The 19,788-nt window shown below is 55.8% G+C and overlaps 3 protein-coding genes across 3 annotated transcripts; 2 read left to right on the plus strand and 1 right to left on the minus strand.

Annotated features, from left to right (window-relative positions):
* Positions 1 to 1,451: 1,451 nt before the first annotated feature.
* On the plus strand, positions 1,452 to 4,372 carry BESB_016240 (oocyst wall protein; the record flags this gene model as incomplete). Its single annotated transcript, XM_029360339.1, has 3 exons — positions 1,452 to 2,007; positions 2,311 to 2,587; positions 2,932 to 4,372. The coding sequence occupies 3 exons, from the start codon at positions 1,452 to 1,454 to the stop codon at positions 4,370 to 4,372; spliced, it is 2,274 nt and encodes a 757-aa protein (XP_029216315.1).
* A 907-nt stretch (positions 4,373 to 5,279) lies between these two features.
* Positions 5,280 to 8,870, minus strand: BESB_016250 (putative replication factor C subunit 4; the record flags this gene model as incomplete). The annotated part of the gene is made up of 8 exons (XM_029360340.1): positions 5,280 to 5,328; positions 5,632 to 5,690; positions 6,138 to 6,338; positions 6,486 to 6,653; positions 7,003 to 7,137; positions 7,571 to 7,694; positions 8,137 to 8,243; positions 8,661 to 8,870. The coding sequence occupies 8 exons, from the start codon at positions 8,868 to 8,870 to the stop codon at positions 5,280 to 5,282; spliced, it is 1,053 nt and encodes a 350-aa protein (XP_029216316.1).
* A 4,959-nt stretch (positions 8,871 to 13,829) lies between these two features.
* Positions 13,830 to 18,520, plus strand: BESB_016260 (uncharacterized protein; the record flags this gene model as incomplete). Its single annotated transcript, XM_029360341.1, has 7 exons — positions 13,830 to 13,910; positions 14,318 to 14,388; positions 14,760 to 14,854; positions 15,486 to 15,594; positions 15,917 to 15,980; positions 16,203 to 16,319; positions 16,604 to 18,520. The coding sequence occupies 7 exons, from the start codon at positions 13,830 to 13,832 to the stop codon at positions 18,518 to 18,520; spliced, it is 2,454 nt and encodes an 817-aa protein (XP_029216317.1).
* Positions 18,521 to 19,788: the final 1,268 nt, after the last annotated feature.

Genomic DNA, 19,788 nt, shown 5'->3' on the forward strand with positions numbered 1-19,788 from the left:
CAGACCGCAGCGTAACGAGGACATTTCATGTGTCTGTCCATGCCAGCCACCCCAGTTGGATACATAATGGAAAGGTGCCTCCGTGATGACATTCTTGTGGCACGGCCGTTACTCGACAGCCCAGGTCGCCGGTGCCTGTAAGGCCATCTACGGGGCGTGCCCATGGCTAAGTCGGAACCAGTACGCCGCCTGTGTGGTTCGCTACGATAACTGAGTTGACTGTGGCGACATCCCTCATAAGCAAAAATTTGCCATAAATCAGGACCTGCAGCGACACCCTATCAATTCTAGCCTTGGTCTATACAAACGATCTGCCTGTCGTGGTTTTTGCGGCCGGCTACAGCAGGCAACCGTTGCACACAGCACGGACTTAACAGATAGGCTCCCAAGTTTGCTCCCCGCTATACTGAGTAGGTGCAACGACACAAGCATTGTGTGTATCTCCAACCTATTTGCAGTTTTGCGGCAAAGCGCAGCTAGAGCGGCCATCTGGAATGGATCGCGACAGAGGGTGGGATCGCTGTCTCGCGTCGTGGGAGCGGCCGCGCACGGAACGAGTCTGCCCGTGCTCGTGGCGTTTGACAACACGTCTGCGGAGCTGCTTCGTTTCTCGAGCTTGCTGTCGAGGAGCTGTCTGCTCCAGAAGACTCTTTTTTCATTTCTTCCGGCAATTTCCGTATACGCGTGGCTGTGAGCTACGGAACGTTCTTGAGACTGGGCGAGAACCAGACTGCGACCTAGAGCACTTGTAGCCAAACACGGAGCAGGAAAACTGACCAACAGATATTCGCTGTCGCCTTAGTTCCCTCTTTCTTGACTCTGCCACTGGGAAGGCGACAGAGCTAGCAGTTTGTCAGGACAGAAGCCTTCCTTCCGGCGACCAATGGCTGCGATGTCGCCACCTCGGAAGTGGAGAGTCCGTCTCTTCTTGCTTCTTACTCCGGGTATTTGCTCCATCCTTTGGAATGCGTCCTTAAGGAACGGTACGTGTAAGAAGCTTGTAATGAGCCGGCAGATGAGCAGCTCTTACGTCCTTTGCAGAAGATGCTATCCCAGACAGCAACACAAATGGTATTGGTGTGCCCTTATGTTAGTATTCACTTTACCTATTCTTACTGGTGGATTGTTGCTGAGAACTCGTTTCCACGATATGGAGCTTTGCATTCTGGCCAGCGTGCCCGTGCCAGCATCGGCGCATGAGCACTGGACACGCCTGCTGAGGTTCTCAGCTTTGTTGCGTGTCCAGGGTCCCCTTCCAGACTGGCAAGGCGATTGTATCATCCTGAGTGAATGGTGAAATGCATGTCTGTTGTACTACTGTAGCCTCGAGCTCTCACTCCTACAGCCAAACTCGTGTCACGTTTTTCCGTGCAGCGGAGCCATTTTCCAGCAGTAAACCGGATGATCGAAGCAGGGCGTTTCTGGAGCTGGAACATGGTCGTGTCCAATCAATGAGTGAGGCACAACCAAGGAAGCTGGTCGGTGACGAAATGCTAGCTCTTGGCCATGGACTTCCTTTCCAGCACATCGGGACCGTGGTGGAGCACGAACCAGCTGCCATGGCTCCTCAGTTTTTTCCAGTGCCTATTCAGATGCCTTCTGCCCCACCCGCGCCGCCGACAAAAAGTATGAACAAACATCTTGCGGATATGCCCAGGGACGATATAAAACCCAAGTATCAACGCAGGGAAAAGGTCATTACGACAGACGCGACCTGGGTTTGTCCTGACGGCTTCGCAACGGCTGGAGATGACTGTGTCAAGTACGATCAGAAACCGACGAAACTTGGCTGTCGCGAGGGCTGGACGTTCGTGGATAACGGCTGCAAGGGGGCTAACGTCCTCCCGCCATCGCTTGAGTGTGATCCCGGCTTCGAAGAGGTCAATGGCCAGTGCATTCACATAAAAGTCGCCCCGAAGCAGATTCTCTGTCCGCTTGGATACGTCCTGCATGAAGACCACTGTATCCAAGAAACAACTAGCAAACCTGATGTCGTTTGCCCTGAGGGTGAGCCATAAATGACGGTTTTCTCAGTCGTTACGGCGAGAGTCGTGATGAGAAGCAACACCACCTTCCGAGGAAACTACCAAGATCACGCTGCTGAAGTCAAATGAGTGGCAGCATGCTTTTCTTCTTCCATCGGGCCTCGTCCTGCCTCGCACTTCCTGCCCCTGATGTTTTTGCCTTGCGTGCTTGTGGCGACTCTGGATATGCCAGATGAATACCTGTCGCGTAGGGGGTGTCTGAGGGTTTGCGTCATCGCGTGGGAAGAGACCCAATGCTAAACACTTTGTAAATTTTTTCCTTCAGGTACGGTATTTTCCGGAAACGAGTGCATTCGTCCCACGGCATTCGAGCCGACGGCGTCGTGCCCGCCCGGCTTCGAATTGTACAAGAGCCACTGTCGCCGCCAGCTGGTGAAGCCCAGCGCAGGAAAGTGTCCACCAGGAACGACTCCGGCGGGAAACAATTCGTGCGTGCACCAACAAGTCACAGAAGCCAAAATCAAGTGCCCTGCTGGATTTCAAATGGTCCAGGGTGTCTGCGTCAATCACCAGGCGGTCAGCCCCTCGATCAACTGTCCCGAGTGAGTTTATAAGGTGTCTTCCGAGTGGTACCATACGCCAGGCAGAGCTCCAGCTGGGTTATGCTCTACGTTCAATGGTGTCTATGTGCATGGAACAAGATTCAAGAATAAGCGCGTTACTGTGGAACTAGTGAATTTAACTTGGTCTAATCAGACAATATGGGGCTGCCCGACACTTTTCCTGTGCCGTTGACTGGAGAGAGTCTGGCACCGAGCATCCAGACTGTTTCTGGCCTCGTCTAGCAAAGAAAAGCCTGCAAGGACGCCGCTACAAAAGAGTGCAGCAACCACTGTATGCCTTCCTGGATGTCGCGGAGTATGGTGCTGTCTTTTGCGCTCTTCAGGGGCGTCCTAGAACAGAGAAAAAAGTGTGTCGTGTGGTACGAGGAGCAGCCGAAAGTGGCTTGCCCACAAGGCGCCACGTTTCATCAGAACCAATGCATTATGGAGCACACGGTCCAGACGGTTTCGCAGTGCCCCCCAAATTCAGCCTTCGATTCTCGGAAACAGCTGTGCGTCGGACCACACCAGAAATCGCCCCCGATGCGTGCGTGCCCACCAGGATACGTGCCAGAGCACGGGAAAGAGTCAAACTGCAAGCATATCAAAACGTACCGTCCCGAGCCGATATGTCCTCCGGGGATGACTTACGACGAACTCAAGAATACTTGCAAGGGAGTCAGAGAATTCGAACCCCTTGTGTCGTGCCCGCCCGGTTCACAGCTGAACGGCAATCAATGCTTTTACACTGATGAGACACAGCCTCATGCACATTGCCCCTCAGGCTATGTCTACACCGAGCATGACCGGCTTTGTCAGCAAACGACCGAGCAAGCTCCTCAGCAAGAGTGCCCACCCGGTTTCACTTTCAACTTGGACGGAACATGTACACGGTCCGAATCCGTTCAACAGGAACTCGTGTGCCCCCCTGGTTCCGTTCTTAAGCACCAAGGCAAATCTGCGCAGTGCGTTGGCGAGCAGCGCATGAATCCAGACCAAGTGTGTCCACCAGCGTTCGAGCGTCGCTCCAGTCCCGACGGGACACTCACCTGCCTTGGCAAGAACGCAGCTCCCCCCAAACTTTCGTGCCCCCCGGGGTTTGTGGACCAAGGCTTCCAGTGTGATAAACAAGAAGTGGGGCCTCTCCGATCATCGTGCCCAGTTGGCTTTACCCTCATCGACCATCAATGCGTGCACCCGGTGGAGGAGGCGCCCGTAGTAATGTGCCCTATTGGCTATAAATTGTACCGAGGCGTCTGCGTCAAACAGATGAAGACAAATCCTACCCCAATCTGCCCGCCTGGGTTCAAGTACGACATGCTTACCGGCAAGTGCTACAAGATGGACGTGAGCTACGACTTTGAAAATGCTCTTCCGCTGGAGGAGCAGCCCAAGAAACCGAAGGAGGAGGCACTATTGCCGCTAGAAGAAACCACAACCACGACGCGGGCTCCGGCCCCCGCGCCCGTGATGCCGGCAGCCATGCCTGCAGCGGCGCCAGTGATGCCCGTAGCAGCGCCAATGATGCAAGCACAACCAACAACCGTCCAGATCATCTCGCAGCCTGTGCCGATTCCTTCCCCGGTAGTCTACTTGCCGCAGCAGGCGCCCCCCCCTCCTATGCCCCTTCCGCCTCCCCCGCCTCCTCCACCGATGCCAGTGCCGGTGTTCGTTCCCGCACCCCCGCCCCCGCCGCCAGCCAAGAAAGTTCAACATATTCCGGTGGCGCATCATCAGACAGTACTTGCTGTGGAAGAAAAGAAGAAAAAGAAGTGGTTTGGCTAGCTAGCTAGCTAAAGTGTTGTTTGAGCTTTCCAGCGCCCGGTGGTCTCTCTTCTCCATCCGCTTCAAGGCGTTTGAAAGAGAAACCGAATACCGAGAGGGACGCGACTTCGTCCGCAATGATGTACAGAATCAATATGGAAGCAATCAATCGTGTATGTCTATGTCCTATTGCATGCTTCGCTCTACGGTTAAAAGGTAGCTGTTCTCCATGATTTCATAAGGAGGCTACCACCGAACTTGAAGTGTAGTACACTTCCGACTTGACTAGTTGATTTTTCCTTGCATGAAACACACGTCAAAGATGTCCTGACCAGCTGAACAGCACCTGAGAGATGCGCCGACCGCACATCCTCCACGTGGCAGGTGAAGCTCGCTGCTTCTTGTCCGCGTCGAACGGACTGACTTCCGTTCGCTACGTAGGTGCCTCTTGCCAAATTCCAGTGACAAAGCTGCAGCTCAGTGAAAGACTCCTCGGCAGACGAGCAGCGCAGCCGGCGGCATCGGGTCTACGGTGCCTAGCAGAGTAGTGGATTCTCAGTCATGTTTGCGCAGGGTCGCACATCTATGGGCTACACCGGACTTGCTGCGCGTGCAAAACCGGCTAAAAACTGCCAAACTCGAATGCATATATATCTTGTTCACAGAGGCAGATGCGGTTAGGAGACCGCTCACAAGGGAACACGACTAAACATTCAGCGTTTAGTTCAGTTGGAGTAGAGTCCCTTGAATGAGGTCGTGTTGGACGCCAAGAGGGGAGTTTGTGTTTACAAGGATGGAGGTGCGGACAAACGAGCTACACATTGGTTTTTCTAGGAGATATCAGTGGAACACGCGTGTTCCGTTGAATCCCCAAAACACAATTTGCTTCGTTTCTTGGCTGCATCTGGCGACGCACGTACACTGCGCTTCACGCTGGGAGGACGAGAGACACGCGGCACAGATTCGCCAGCATCTTGCTGCAGAAGCAGAGAACATGACCACACACCGCGAGGAGAAATTATGCTTCAGTAATTCAACAGCTCCCAGAGACGCACCGCGCCCCCCACAGCACACGTAATCGGTGCGCTTCAAAGCATTACAATAATCCACCAGTGCCGTTAGAAAAAGCAATCATGTTATACACACGTGCCGCTGGCGGGACTCGCCAAGCCCTGTTGGCTTTTCTTGAGCTAAGTCGCCCTGGTGTTCAGCCAAAATCTGGATTACGCAAAAATCGAAACGGCGCCGATATATGCAATTTACACACCCTTGGAGCTTACTCGAGCTGGAGAGGAGTGCTGAGACCAGATGCCATTGTCATGTGAGCCAGGCCGACGTACTAGGAAAGCGCAGCGCCGCACAAAACACACACGCGAACAATCCGCGACAGAAACTCGACCCGCACAACTGCCACACCCCGCCACGTTTTGCGACTGCTTTTCTACGCGTTTGCGCCGCACCAGTCACTGTGCTGTCTCTCTAGATTGCGGTCATACCGCCGCTTTTTACAGCGAGCGCTGGGTACATGTGGAGGCTGTTTTGCGTGAACGGCGGCGCCAGTGCATGCAACTATCACTTCATAAGCACCTATCGTTTCTGTACAAGGCCACGACCCAGAACCTGAAAACGCCTGCTAACAAGAATGCATCGTTTCCAGAGCCACATGTATACATATATATAGGTATACATACACACAGATACAAAGAGATACATATATATAGATAGATTTGGCTGTGAGGAGACTCCTGTAGGCACTGGACGGACGCAGATGCGTTCACCCCCTCACCTTGAGATACTCGAGGAGGATGTGCTCTTTGCATTCGCTGTCAAAGCGGCTGAGCACGGCCCGCGTCGTGAGGACGACATCCATCGGCGTGTAGCCTCGCTGAAGCAACTCTGCGGCGACGTCATGCGCCTCGCGCCACTTCCCAGCCAAGCACTGCAAGAGCATCGACCGGACTGCCTCGGGGGGCGGACTGTCGCAGACCTGAAAGCGCGAAAACGCATGCACGCGGACGCTGGGTGCAGCCAACTACGTTCCTGCCCCAGCACGCGTGCCTGCGCACATTGGCATCCGTTGAATAGACACGTAGGTAGATACAGACGCATGCTTCCCCGCGGTCAGAATGCTCACCTTTTCGACGTTTTCCCTGTTCACGGTTCCGAACGCGGAGACCGTGGACTGCAGGTTGTTGAGGGCGCTGCGCATGTCGCCGTCGGCGGAGAAGACGACGGCCTCCATCCCATCGTCGGTGACTTGCACGTTCTCCATCGCACAGACTTGGCGAAGGCGCCGCACCAGCTGCGAATCAGACAAGCCCGAGACGACACACCCCGTCGCGACTTTTGCGCTCGTCTGCAGAGTCTGCGCCTCGCTCGCGGCAAATTTCCCTCTCCCGCAACAGACGATTCACATCGACCTGCGTGCGCGGATGCATTAGTCTGTCGGTATGCGCAGCGGCGAACCAAGAGGCAGCGAGAGTCGGGCGTGATATTTTCGAGCGCCCCTTCGCGCCGGGGTTGAAGCGGGCGCACGAATGGAGTCCAGAGTGCGACTCAGCTTCCATTTGCCGCGCCTTCTTCGCTCGCGGTGCGCTGCGTGTGGACTGCGTGGCTCTCTCGCGTGCGCTTCGGCGCCCCTTTTGCGTTACCTGTGCGTCATCCAGCTTTCGAAACCGAAGAATCGCGCAGCGGGACTGGAGGGGTTCAATGACCGACGCGGAGGAGTTGCACGCGAGCGCGAACCGGGTCGTGTCGCTGTACTGCTCCATGATGCGACGAAGCGCCTGCCAGCAAAAGTGGGACAGCCTCCTACAGCGACGACATCGATGCATGCACGGATACACATGCACACACGTACACATACATATAAACATATATTTGTATAGGCTGAAGTGTAGAACAGTTATACAGTATGCCATGTTGCCGAAGCTGCAGAAGGAGTTCACGTACGCACGCAGACCTTCCGGTCAACTACGGAACGCAAAAAGTATATCCGCTTGCCCGTAGCTGAAGCCCCGGCAGAACGTTCATTCAGTTGCGTGCAAACGTAAACATTGAGGCACAACACGGCCTCTTCAATATCCACGTTCAACAGTGCAGGCGCAGTACAGCGAAACAGATTAACGGAGACACCATACATATATGCACAACACACATATATAAGCATGTTTGGAAAAATAGATGTACTTGTACCGTGTATGTGATACGAAGGCGTACCTGCTGCGCGGCCTCTGTCATGGAGTCGACTTCATCAAGAATGACGATTTTATGGCGCCCAGGTGGCAGGTCGCGCTTCTCTTTCGCAAAGTGCTTCACTTTTTCGCGAATGACGTCGATTGTGCTGAAGGAGAAGAGCGCAGGACCCGCACACCCAGTCTTAAGAAGGGGGGAGGTTGATCCGAATAGAACTTACAGGTGTGAGGGTCATGACGTCTGCCACAACAATCGATGAATATCTACCTATCTTTTATCTATGAATAGGTATATGTGAATACGTATAGGCATGTCAGGTGTTTCAGACTGCAAGGCTGACTTAGAGGGCACATGCAAAGACTTACACCCCCTACGATCTCCTCCACGCCGGCGTACCACGCGAAGACAACGCTTGTTTGTAAACAGGCTGTCTCTCAAAAGAGCACTGTATGCATACACATTTGTACATATATTTATACACACGTATGCCCTATATCCCTTTACGCGCAGGTGCAGATGTGCTTATGAGCATTTATTGAACAGGCAGAAGGTGTGCGCTCTTTCCTTCCTTAAAATTCTTTCGTAATTACCGCTCATCTGAGGCATTGAGCTCCAGTGTGCACGTCCGCCATCGGTTCGCAAGCAGCTGCTTGCAGAGGCAGAGGACGCTCGACGTCTTGCCTGTCCCTGGCGGTCCCTGGGCGCAGAACAGAGAACACACACCTCAGACACCCGTGGAAAAAGAAGGCCTTTCGTTACGCCCGCAATTGGCGAGACGCAAAAGTACGCGCATCTACGCAGCGGCGGCTACCAGCGCGTTATGGCACACGTGAGCCAGTTGAGGAAGGAGCCTGCGTCGTACTCTGCAGCTAATAAGCGTGCGACGCGCGTAGAGCGCGCGAGTAGTGCGGCTTACCGCATATCTCTATCTACACAAATAGATTTACATACGGAAATACATGTAGGGAGCTCTGTGCAGGCAGCCGTATAAGTTCAGCTCCACCCGCCGTGGCTGCCCGTCTACCGCGAGTCCGCCGCCGCCAGAAGGATGACCCATGGCGCGCTGCCTCATTTTCCAGGCGTTTTGCTTCGTCTTCCGCCCAGGCTGGCTTACGGCGAGCATGAGGTGAGGCATGTTTCCCTCTTGGGCGATGATGCGCAGACGTCGCATGACTTGGTCGTTGCCCACGACGTCATCGAGAGTCTCGGGGCGGTACTTCTCGATCCAGATGGAGTCGAGAGACGTCGCGTCTTGCTTCTCGCCCTGCGAGGGACGTGCGCTTTCCCGCTCGGCGCGGACCGAACTCGACATCTCCGCCTCCATGTCGCTTGCGGTGCGAAGCTCTCGGCGCCTGCAGAGGCTGAAGCGAGGGGGGGGAGGGGGAGGACACCGCGCACGTCAGCCGCAAAGATGCCAGAGGCACGCGAACATACGCGCAGAAATGTGCAGATGTGCGTCTAGGTTTATACCGTGGCGACCAGCAAAACAGAGTGAAGAGGAGGCAGCTCCGCGAGAAGGAAGACCACGCCGTGAGGCACCTAGACTGTATCGGGAAACGAGGCCACAAGGAGAGGCGAGTGACCGGCTCTTTGGCTCGAGGAAAGAAAAATGGACGAGGAAAATGGCGCTTTTTCAGCTGGCGATCGGAGGGTACCCAAGCGGTGTTGTCGACATGCGGAAAAAGAAATGGCCACGCGGCTTGGCGTTGATTGGCAGGAGCATACACAGTCGCACAGAGAACGCCTTCACCTCGGGAGGCACGGATGCCGCTGGCGGAAAAGAAAGCGAGACGAGCGAAACTGCAAGGGCCCGAAGAAGAGGAGACAAGGCGCTTACAGAGAAAAGACGAAAACGCGAAGGAAAACCGGAGACAGGCAGAGATTAGGCAAACCGAAGGGAGGCACGCTCAGCTTTTGTGTGCCGCAGAGTGTCGGGTTGCCATTTCGTCTGATGAAGGAACGGCAAGAGAAGGGAAGGGAATTTCAAAGAGTGGGGCTCATAACTGACCTGCTGGGTCTACACGCACGCGTCTGCGCTACTGCGGTTCAGGGCGAGGCGTGCGGCGACCGCGGGAGAACTGGCGGCTCAAGAAAGAAACACAGAAAGGGACCCCCGCCAGCTGCTCGATGCGGTTCTACGTAAGAAAGGGAAAAGAGAAGAGCCTCTCTGGAAAAGTTGACGAAAAGGCAAGGCACGCAGAGCCGCCCCCATTCGTCCGCCCGACGAGAAGATCATCGAAGCGAGGGCAGACGCTCTCGCACACCAGATGTTGACACTCGCTTGCTAGCGCGGCCTGGAGCCCGGTGTTTCCTCGGTAACCGATTCCTCTAGTGGTTTTCTGGGCAAAAACAGAGTTCAGACTGCCTTAAAGGCCCTCTGATCATCCAGCGTGGACTCGATGACGTTTTTCCAATTTCCTTACGACGGGCTCAGGTGTACATACACCGTAGAGACATCGGCCTCGTGGTTCAAAACGGCAAGTTGCGTCTCTGCTTGTGTTGCTTCCCCAAGGTTTTCTCGGTCTCGACTCCCGCTCTTCTTTTCCCACTTGCGCTTGCGTGAGAGAGCTGTGTTTCTTCGTGGACGCCAGTGGGAGCCAGGGAACGCGGTAGCACTCGTGCCGAGGCTGCGGTGCCTCGGCGGCCGGAGGCCTGAGCTGTGTGAGTCGAAACAAGACACACCGCAGGTGCATGGGCACGTCTGTCATCGGCTTATACAGCGATCGCGCGCCAGGCTTCACGTTTTTGTGTGTGTTGAGGCGCGGCGAGGGAGACCCCCCATGCCTGCAGATGCAAGCGGACGCATCATTTTTCTTTCGCCATTCACGAGACTCACATGTGTTGAGCACTACACAGTGTTTCAAGAAGAAACCGGTGCAACTGCGCTGAATTCCGACTTGCGTGACCGCGCCACCGGCTCGAGCTTATACTGAGAAGAGAGCCATCGGATGACCTTCGGCGTTGCCGGGCGCCAGACAGTTTCTCCGCGACCCAGACTGTTCCACGCACGTTGTCACGGTTTTTTGACATCGGTCGGGGAACCCTTTTTCGGCTTTCGTACGCGTAAGCAAAATTTGTAACTCATTGTATTGGCTTGCCCGTCCGGTCTGCCTCGCACTCCTTCCTCTCTAGCCCCTCCTGTCTCGCCCCTCCTCTCTTGCCGAATCCGCCTCGTGGCCTTTCCCCTGCCGCAGAGCCGCGTACGGCAACGCCCCAGTTCTGTTTTTTCAGTCTTCAGTTTCCTCTTCTCTACGTGAAATCGCCTAGCGCGTTTTCGCGCGTCTCTCGCCCGGCGATTCACTTTCTCTTTCGATTTTCGCGGGCGGCATCTCGTGCGGTACGCGGCAAGGCATTTGGGCATGTCAGCAATTCCCTATTCGTGCTTAGGCAAACCCCCCTGCCGGTGAAAGTTCCGTACTTCGTGTTTTTCGCGTGGGATTAAAGAGCTGACCGGACAGGCGAAAAACCGGCGAAAATTTGCGCAGTTCCGCGGCTTCGTTTTCTGGCACCGCATCTCCAGTGCCTTTTGCGTGCGTCGTTTCGTCGCCCGTCTCCCTACGCATCTTGCCTGCGCCGAGCGCTGAGCCCTCGAATGAGCTATTAATGAACCGCAGCTTGCGATACATTAACGTTTCGTTTTTCTCTCGTGTTTTTCTCGTCGTGTTGACTTTCTCTCCCAGGCATTCGCGAGATCGCCCGAGCGACGCATCCTGAAGAGCGAAAGCCAAGGTTTTCCAACGGACAGAGTCCGCCAGTGAAAAGTTCCCATTTTCCTTGTTTCGTTTCTTCGCTCAGTTCGCGGCGCCGAGCGTGTCTTTTTCTTCTCTGAAGCCCAAGCACTTCCGCACTGACCGCCCCTCTCTACGCCGGTCGCATGCGCTCAAGCCGATTTTTCCTTGCCGCATTCGCTAGAGGTTTGCGTGGCTTCTTTTCCTTCCAAAAAGCCCTTGCCCACAGGAGTCCTCAGTCTCTCTGTATGACCGACAAAGTGCTAATCGTGCGACCTGGTGCCACTTTCCTGTCGTCGCGCGCTTCTGCGTATCGTTTGCGCTCTTCCGCGCGGTTTTTGCTCGCTCGCGTGTAGTCCTTCACATCGCCATTGCGCGTGGTCGCCTTTCGAGGGTTCTGTGCGCGTTTCGTGTCTATCTGAACACTGCCGAGAGCACAGGTCAGCGCCTTTGGCGCCCAGTGTTTCCTCAGCTCTCGCTCCCCTCTCCTCTCCTTAGCGGGCTGGCGTCGCCTCGCGGCGGACTAAACGTTTTTCGGCTTCGCCAGAGAGAGGAAGGCCGATTTTAAAGCATATGAAAGGGGGGTTTTCAGCTGACAGAGGGAAATCGCGAAAGGCTTCGCATCGACGCGCTGAAGAAGAGGCGGAGGTCAGAAGGGAGTTCGTTGGGGTAGTTCCTCTCAGTTCTAAGCGGCGAGCTTGAGGAGAGAAGACCGGCGGGTGGCGATTGAGCAGCGGGTCATTTCTGCTTTTCCTTGGTGAGAACGAGAGCGCCGCGATGGATGAAATGCGAGGTAGGTGCACATGCGAGGGAGCTTGAAAAGGCCCTGTCTGACAGGGAACGGAACGCAGTGCCCGTCTAACGAAGAGAGAGTGCCGGAGGGAGAGACGAAGCGGGGCTGCGGGCGTGGAAGGCAGACTGAGATGTGCGGCGGGAGCCAAGTGACTGCGCGTGAGACTCAGCGTGGCGAGACGTTTCGCCTCTGCGCACTCCACAGCGAAACGGTACATGAAGGGGAGGAGGGGGGCAGGGGATCTCTGAAAGGCCTAACGCGGCGCCCTTGACCGCCCAGATAGTGTTAGTTCTCGCAAGAGTCGCCACAACCGAGCGCCACATGAATATCTGTAGCAAGGTGAGGCATACATATGCGTGTAGTTTGCTGAAGGAAGGCATGCCTATACTATATATATGTTTATATATATGTATATCTCTACATTGATATGTATATATATTTAATCACATTTCTTAGAAGTATATGCAAACATACGTAGAACTCAGGCGTCCGGCAGGTTGACAGCGTGGCCGCATATAAGACAGACACGATAGAAGTCCCGCGGCGCGCGCGGTCTGGGGCGTGCGTGCACATCTTTGTATGTATGAGTCGCGTGCCGTAGCATCGACTGGCGTTCCCACGCAGCAGCTTTTTTAGACGTATCCACAGTGTAGAGGGAAGCTCCTTCGGGGGTTAGACTCTGCGCAGAGACGCAAGAGAGACTGCGAGAGGAGAGGGGAACGAGGCAGCGCCGGAGTTGATGGTGTGCTTCACGGCGTCGGATGTATGTACAGCGCACGGACCGGAGCCTTGCACGTCTTGTTTGGGAAAAGATGGATCAGTTCATTCCTATCATTCATCAGGAACGCTTTGCCCGGCACGCGAGGTACTTCCTTTCCTCCAGCTGGCTCCTGGCTGTCTCGCGCTCTCTGCAGTGCTTGATCCCGTGATACCTCCCTGCTCCTATAGCTGCGTGTGGAGATCGTCCGTGCTGCCTCAGTTTCTGAGTGTCTTCGCGCATCGCCTCGGCTCGGTAGAGTGTGCCGTGGCCAGTCTTTTCGCGTCGTGACTGTGAAGTATGCGCTTCGGTTTCGTCCTGACGCGTGGTGGAACGCGAGTCCGCGCGTCGGCTTATATTCGGGAAACAGAACGGCACCTGCGAAACGGCGCACGAAGCTCGAGGCTTAGACACACACCTGAACCAGTCCGCACGGCGGAATGTGAAGGAAAGCTTTTCTTCTCGCGTGGTGCCGCGCGTTTCTTTGATGTGCCGACCCTCTGATGGAGCGTTGAGTTTTACAAGTAACGGCGTGCGACTGCAACCTCACAATAAAATGACACCTTGCTAAAAATTTGCTGTGGCCCTGCTCTGAACTCTCCATATTTTCATGCATGTTTGGTGCTTTGTGTGTGCGCTGTGTGTGGGCATGTGAAACCGTTGCTTTCGGTGTGAAGCACTGAGACACGCGAACGCTTTCCTATTGCTCAGGAGCTCGTTCGCTGCTTCCTGCTGTCGCTGCGCGGTGCTGTCGTGGAGGTCAAACGTCTTCAGCAGAATGACACCTGCTTCTTATTTGCCAACGCTTGACTCTGCACGCGTGCAGTGTGCCTCGCGAGGGCTTGCTGCGGTGGAGCGGCGAGCGGCCGCGGAGACGTTTTCTTTCTGCCGCTGTCGCGCCGCATGCGTTTCGCGGCCCTCTGTGCGTCTCGCGGTGATGAATTCGCGGTGCCTTCTGCTCATTGGTGCTGCGCATGCGATTGTGTCTTTTTTCTTGTCCCAGCGATGCTCGACTCCCTCATGGGGCGTGACCGCAACGCATGCGGCAGCAATCGGAAGGGCGACTACTCCTTCAAGGACGAAGAGGTTCGTGTCTCCTCTCTGCAGCTTGTGTAGCGTGGTGTCCAGACGCAGAAGTGCACATACATAGCTGTGAAGCTTTCTGCGGTCTGCTTGGGTTTTTTTGTGCGTGGTCGCGGGGAGAGGCGCAGGTCCGGCACTGTTTAGCGTCTAGAGTCTAGATATGCAAGTCGCATGCGCTGAGAGGCAGCGTCTACGGTGTCGCGACGTGCCTGTTACTCTGGAGATATCTCTACGCACACCTAGATGTGTTCGTCGAGTTTCTTCCTGTACGTTAATAGAACTATGTGAGCGCAGGTGGCGGCGTATGCAGACATGCCCTCAGAGCGCCTCGTGGAGGGGATACGTGGTTCAGTGGGTTCGTAGGGCGTCAAGCAGCTTCGGTTTGACTCCTCTGCTTCCTTCCTCTGCAGGTCTGCAAGTTCTACCTGCTTGACTACTGCCCCCACGAGCTGTTCCCTAACACACGCAGCGATCTAGGCCCGTAAGTCGGCGTACGGCCTTTGCAGGTTGCTCTACTGGTCGCGTAAATAGCTGAGAGGCAGCGCCAGAAGCGTCGTTTCTCCAGTCGCCAACACGGCAGCCGAACAACTTCCTAGATAGATAGACATGTCAGTCTATATGTGGATGGACACAAGCATGCACGCTTGTATGCGAGTGTGTAGGTGGCTGATTGTGTCGGCGGCGTCGCGCCGCGTTTAGAACTTTCAGTGTGTGCGCATGTTTGAATAGGTGCCTGCTGAAACTACCACGCGAAGTGTGCACACACACGGGGGCTTCAGTCGATGGAGGCATGCGCAGAAGCATGCACAGTTGGGTTCACGCAACTGCATGCATGCGTGCTTTTCCTTGCAGGTGCCCGAAGGAGCATCGACCGGACCTGAAGGAAGCGTTTGAGAAGGACGAGAATCATGACTATTACAAAGCCCTCTACGAACAAGAATTCATGAGTGCGTCTCTTTTGCTGAGCGTCGATCTGAACTTTGTCTTTCCAGCCTCCTCTCATGAGTACTGAGGTCTATAACGAGTGTGTCTCCCTGTGTACAAACAGCGTGGTTGGATGCACTCTATACACTATATGCGTATACATATATATATATATATATATATATGTGAATACGTATAGGTATATATACGTACGTATATATATATACATATAGGATGCATATGCGGTGTTGTTTTCGGGCCTTTTCTCCCTTTTCTTGGTGGTGTGGCGTGCGCATCACTCAGTGTGCGCATGCGCTTATTGCAGAAAATTCCCCGCTGCTGTCTTCCTCAGGAGTTAAAAGACAACTGTTTATAACTGATGATTGATTTGCACGAAATAGTTTACAAGAGTATTCATGGAAACGCTCGCGTCAGTTACTTCGTGCGGGCGCCGGCGGAGTTGCGCTGTGCTTTGTGTTTGCTACATGGGGCCTGCATGTTAGTTTTCTGATGCTCTCACGAGTGCAGCACACTCCCAGATGCAGCTCTTTATCTGCGAATGTTTCTGTGCACATGCATTCATTGACAATGTCTTGCCCACGCGGAGACGCCGGGTCTTTATTTCAGATTTTGTGGGGTTTTTGTGTTGTGCAGAGTTTTTGAAGCGGCTGGTGGATCAGATGGAGAGCCGCATCAAGCGCGTGCAGCAGCGGATCGACGCCAACAACACGGCCGCCGAGCTTGACAAAGACACCACCGAAAAGTAGTTTTTCCACAAAGAAATCAAACACGAAAGGCTTCGAGCGTTCGCGCGTAGAGCAGGAGTGATGTGCGGCCGCGTTTGGTGGCAAGAGCTGAGGATGAGACCCCGGAGAGCTTGGGTAGAGAGAGAGAGTACCTAGGGGCGATGCATGTGAATGTGTATCGATAGGCAGTGAGTCGACACACATGGGCATGCCTTGTGAACAAGAAGATGGAACGCATCCGAGGGCACAGATTTCTCTTGCAAAAGCGTGGAGTTTGCACCCCTTTTTCGGCATACGTAGGCGATCTCGTCCAGAGGGAATTTCTGCTTTTGCTTTCAGAGTCAATGCCGTGAATGCACAGATTTCTGAACTCCTGAAGAAACAAGACGACGCAGGCGCCAAGGTAAGCTTGTGGGGGCTGCCTGAGGTGGACGCCGACAATGGCAACTTGCATTTCGTCTTTACAGTGTGTGTGCATATGTATACGTATGTGTGTCGCTGGTCGCGTTGGTTGAGACTGCAAGCATTGTTCTGTCCTTTTCGGGTTTTTTCTTGTTTTTCATGTGCGCATGCAGGCCGCGTGCATGCATTCTAAACAATGGTCTCGTTGTGTCATTTTCCTCAGGGCGAGATCGACGTCGCGGAGAAGTTGAACGAAGAAGTGGCGCTCCTGCAGCGCGAAGTTCAGCGGCTGAAAAACCCCCACGCGGACATTGCGACCATTCGCGAGAGTCAGCTGAGAGTAAGCGCAGAGGCGGCCTGCGTTTCTGAAAACGAGTGCTGCACAAAACTCGAAACCAGCTGCCGGGAAGCCCGTGCACGCGCTCGCAAACAAATGTACAAGTATTTTCATACACATGTGTCAATATGTAGACACTTGTATTCCTAGAGGTAGATGTGGGTCTGTTGTAGATGCACGTGTCTACAGGGGTGGGAATGCCTTGAACGCTGCCGCGCGGACTCCGGTGGCCGCGGGGTCTGCTTTTCTTGAGCGTGTGCGCGGCGTGTTGGCACTTCTGTCCCCAGGTCTGCGCAGTCTGCGGCGCGCTTCAAAGCGCCGGCGACGCGCTCTGCCGGTACGAGAGCCACGCGAGCGGAAAGCAGCATCGAGGCTTTGAGAAGATTCGTTCGTCGCTCGCCAAGCTCGTGGAGACGGAGAGCGAGCGCGAGGCGCTCCTGAACAAGCACCCGCTGCACGCTGGCGGCTCGCGCGGCTACAGCGGCGGCGCCTCCTCGGGGTCGGCTTATAGTCGGGAGCGGCACAGCGCAGGCGGGTCGGGCGCGAACAGCGTCCCTGTGGCCGACCGCGCGAGCTACCATGGCGGCGGCGCGGACGAACGCCGGCGCGGTCCCCCCGGCGGCGGTCGCTCGGGGGGGGAGGAGGAGCCTCCTCCTCGGCGTACAGTCGAGATCGCTACAACGGCGCGAATGGATCCAGCCACAGATACGAAGGCAGCAGGTACAGCGACAGCCACTACAGCCGCGGCGGGCGCGGCGGCGACGAAGACGAGCGCCGGCGTGAGCGCGTCCTCTCCGGAGAGCGTGGCGGCGGCGGCCGCAGGTACTACGACGACCGGCAAAGCGGACGCGGCGAAGGCGCGCGGCCCGGCGGCGGGATGGCACCGTACGGCGGCAGAGGCGCGTTCCACGAAGACGGCGGATACCGCAGCAGGTACAGCGACCGCGAGCGTGAGCGCGCGAGAGACCGAGACGGTGGGCGCTACCGGTGGCGAGAGGAGAGCCATGCGATGCGCGAGCCGCGCCACGACCGGAAGGAGGAGCCGCACGGCTACGAAGAGAGCTCCTACCGCGGTCGGGACGACGGCCGGCGGGCCTCCAGGGAACGGCGCGACCGCAGAGACTACGGCCGGTACAGCGAAGGCCGCGAGGGTGAAGAGGACTACGAGCGAGAGCGCCGCGACCGCGAGCGGACGCGAAGCAGACAGGCGAACAGGAGCCGTAGCAGCGACGGCGAGCGCCGCCGCGAGAGCGGAGGCGACTCCAGGGAGGGGCGGAAGCGCGAGCGAGGCGAGCGCAGCAGAGAGCGCGACGGGGACCGCGAGCGCAGAGAGGCAGGGCGCGAGGCCGACGACGACAGGCTGGAGCGGGAGAAGAGAAGGCGGTGCGATGAGGCAGCGGAAGACGGTCAGGACGACCGGCGGAAAGACCGCGGGGGCTACAACGCGGCCTATCGACGGGACAGTCCGCCCAGAGAGGACTCGCGAAAGATGGAAAATGGAGCGGACGACGCGGAGAAACCGCGGTCGCTGCTTCGCGGGGAAGAGCGAGATGCGGCGCGCGAGAAGGAGAGTAGAAGCGAAGAGAAAGATGAGAGAGAAAGAGAAATTGAGAACGGAAGCGAGGATTGAGGGAACGGCTTCATGGAGGGTGCACAGCCGCAGGCCGGTAGTCGATGATGCGAAAAGGCCATGGAAACACGAAGGGAGGGAGGATCTCCAGGAGCAGCAGAAAGCGGACGGTGTGCGGAGGTTGCAAGGCGAAATGAGAATCGAGGGAGCGGAGAGAGGGAGAGGGGGCCGCGGCGGAGAAAGAGGACGGTGGACGTGGAAGTCCACAGAAAAAGACAAGACGGAGGCGTGGGGAGTGAGGAGGTTTCCACATTTTTTGGCGCATATTTGTTTGGCTATCTGGCGAGGGAGGCCGGTGACGCTGCCATGGTGGCGCGGCGGCCTTAGCCCTTATGCTTTCCAGCAGCGCGCTCATCTCAGGGATGGCACCTTTCCGTTGTCGTCTGAACAGAATGCCCCTGCAGAGGCCAGGGTTCTCCACGTGCATGTGCGAGTCATCTACGTGCGCCGCTGTACGTACAGCTGCGCGTCTATGTGTATGTGTGCATTTCTTTGTTTGCCTGTGTGGTGCGGTGCGACGATGCCAGCGGGCGTCTCTCTACGCCTATCCGCGCGCTTTTCGCGGTGCGTTTAGCAGCACGCGCGCGTCTTTTCCACGATCTCGACGTCGTGGCTCACAGCCGAAATGCGAAGTCGCGTCTGTGGCACAAAAGTCGCCAGCTGTGCATGTGTATGCTCTCTCTATTCTGCAACCTCCCTTTTGAGTTAAAATCGCTCGCAGCGAACAATTGTGACACGAAAAGTCGAAGAGTCCCAATTCGGAAAAAACACGCGCCCAACACGAGGCTTTCTTGCCTCCGCGCGATCACGTAGGGCGAACGCGACGCGGAGGCGAGGAAACAGCCGCAGATCGGTTTGTAGAAGTATCACAACTTCTGTGGTGTCCACACTAGCAGCCCGCATCTTTAGCAGCAATGTTACTATGCGGCCATTCTTTATTTGACAGTGCGCTGCGCTTGAAACCTTTACCTGTCGGTAACGTGGCGGCGTTCCCGCGCGTTCTGTACCGGCACGCGGTTGTCTATGTGTCATACCGTCAAACGATAGCATCGACACTGCTGATGAATCCACACTTCCGCACTCACGCGTGTGCAGTGTCTGCGTAGCTCATGCCAAACTGCGCATGGAGCGCCTGTGCAGAATGCACGTAAACAGGAGCGACAGATGCGCCGATGAGCCCTGAGTGGGGGGAAAGCCGACCCAAACTCCCTTATCCGCGGGACTTGCAGACTTTTCCTCGCCTTGGAAGCGACACTCGCACGCTCATGCTCTGAAGCACGCTGGTGACTCTGGGTGTGTCGGAGCCGCTGGCCTCAAGCAGAATATCCTGGAAGCAGGCGCGTGCTGCCTGAATCACTTGTGAAGCGTTTAGCAGCGAAGGACATCTACGCGGACTGCACCAGTCGCCTGGCCGTAGGCGCACTTCACGTCTGTTTGGAGGATATGCGGCCGGCGGTTTTGCTCAATTCCGTGACCTGCGGACCGAGTCCGTGGAAACTTGCTTTAGGATAACACAGTTTCGACACAATCAACAGGGGAGTTTGCTTGTCAGTGCTGGCTCCAAAGCCCTAAACCCGAGAACAGCGGGGGCTAGAAAGTTGTTCGTTTGCGCGGGAGATTCGGAGTTAAATTCCAGCGCCTAGTTCGGCCCAGGACTTCCCATGCTTTGCTGAAACGATAAAACTTCGATGTATTTTGTTTCTTCGCTTTTGTCCCAAGTACATCCATCGTTTTTTGACACAAAGACGAGGCTACGTGTCTGCTTATAACAACCACATTCTGCGGGTCCGCTTAGACTACGAGTATCTTGGCTTACGACGTTTTATGTATTATGTATGAGCA

This window comes from Besnoitia besnoiti, chromosome X (assembly GCF_002563875.1).
Source record: "Besnoitia besnoiti strain Bb-Ger1 chromosome X, whole genome shotgun sequence".
NCBI lineage: Eukaryota > Apicomplexa > Conoidasida > Eucoccidiorida > Sarcocystidae > Besnoitia > Besnoitia besnoiti.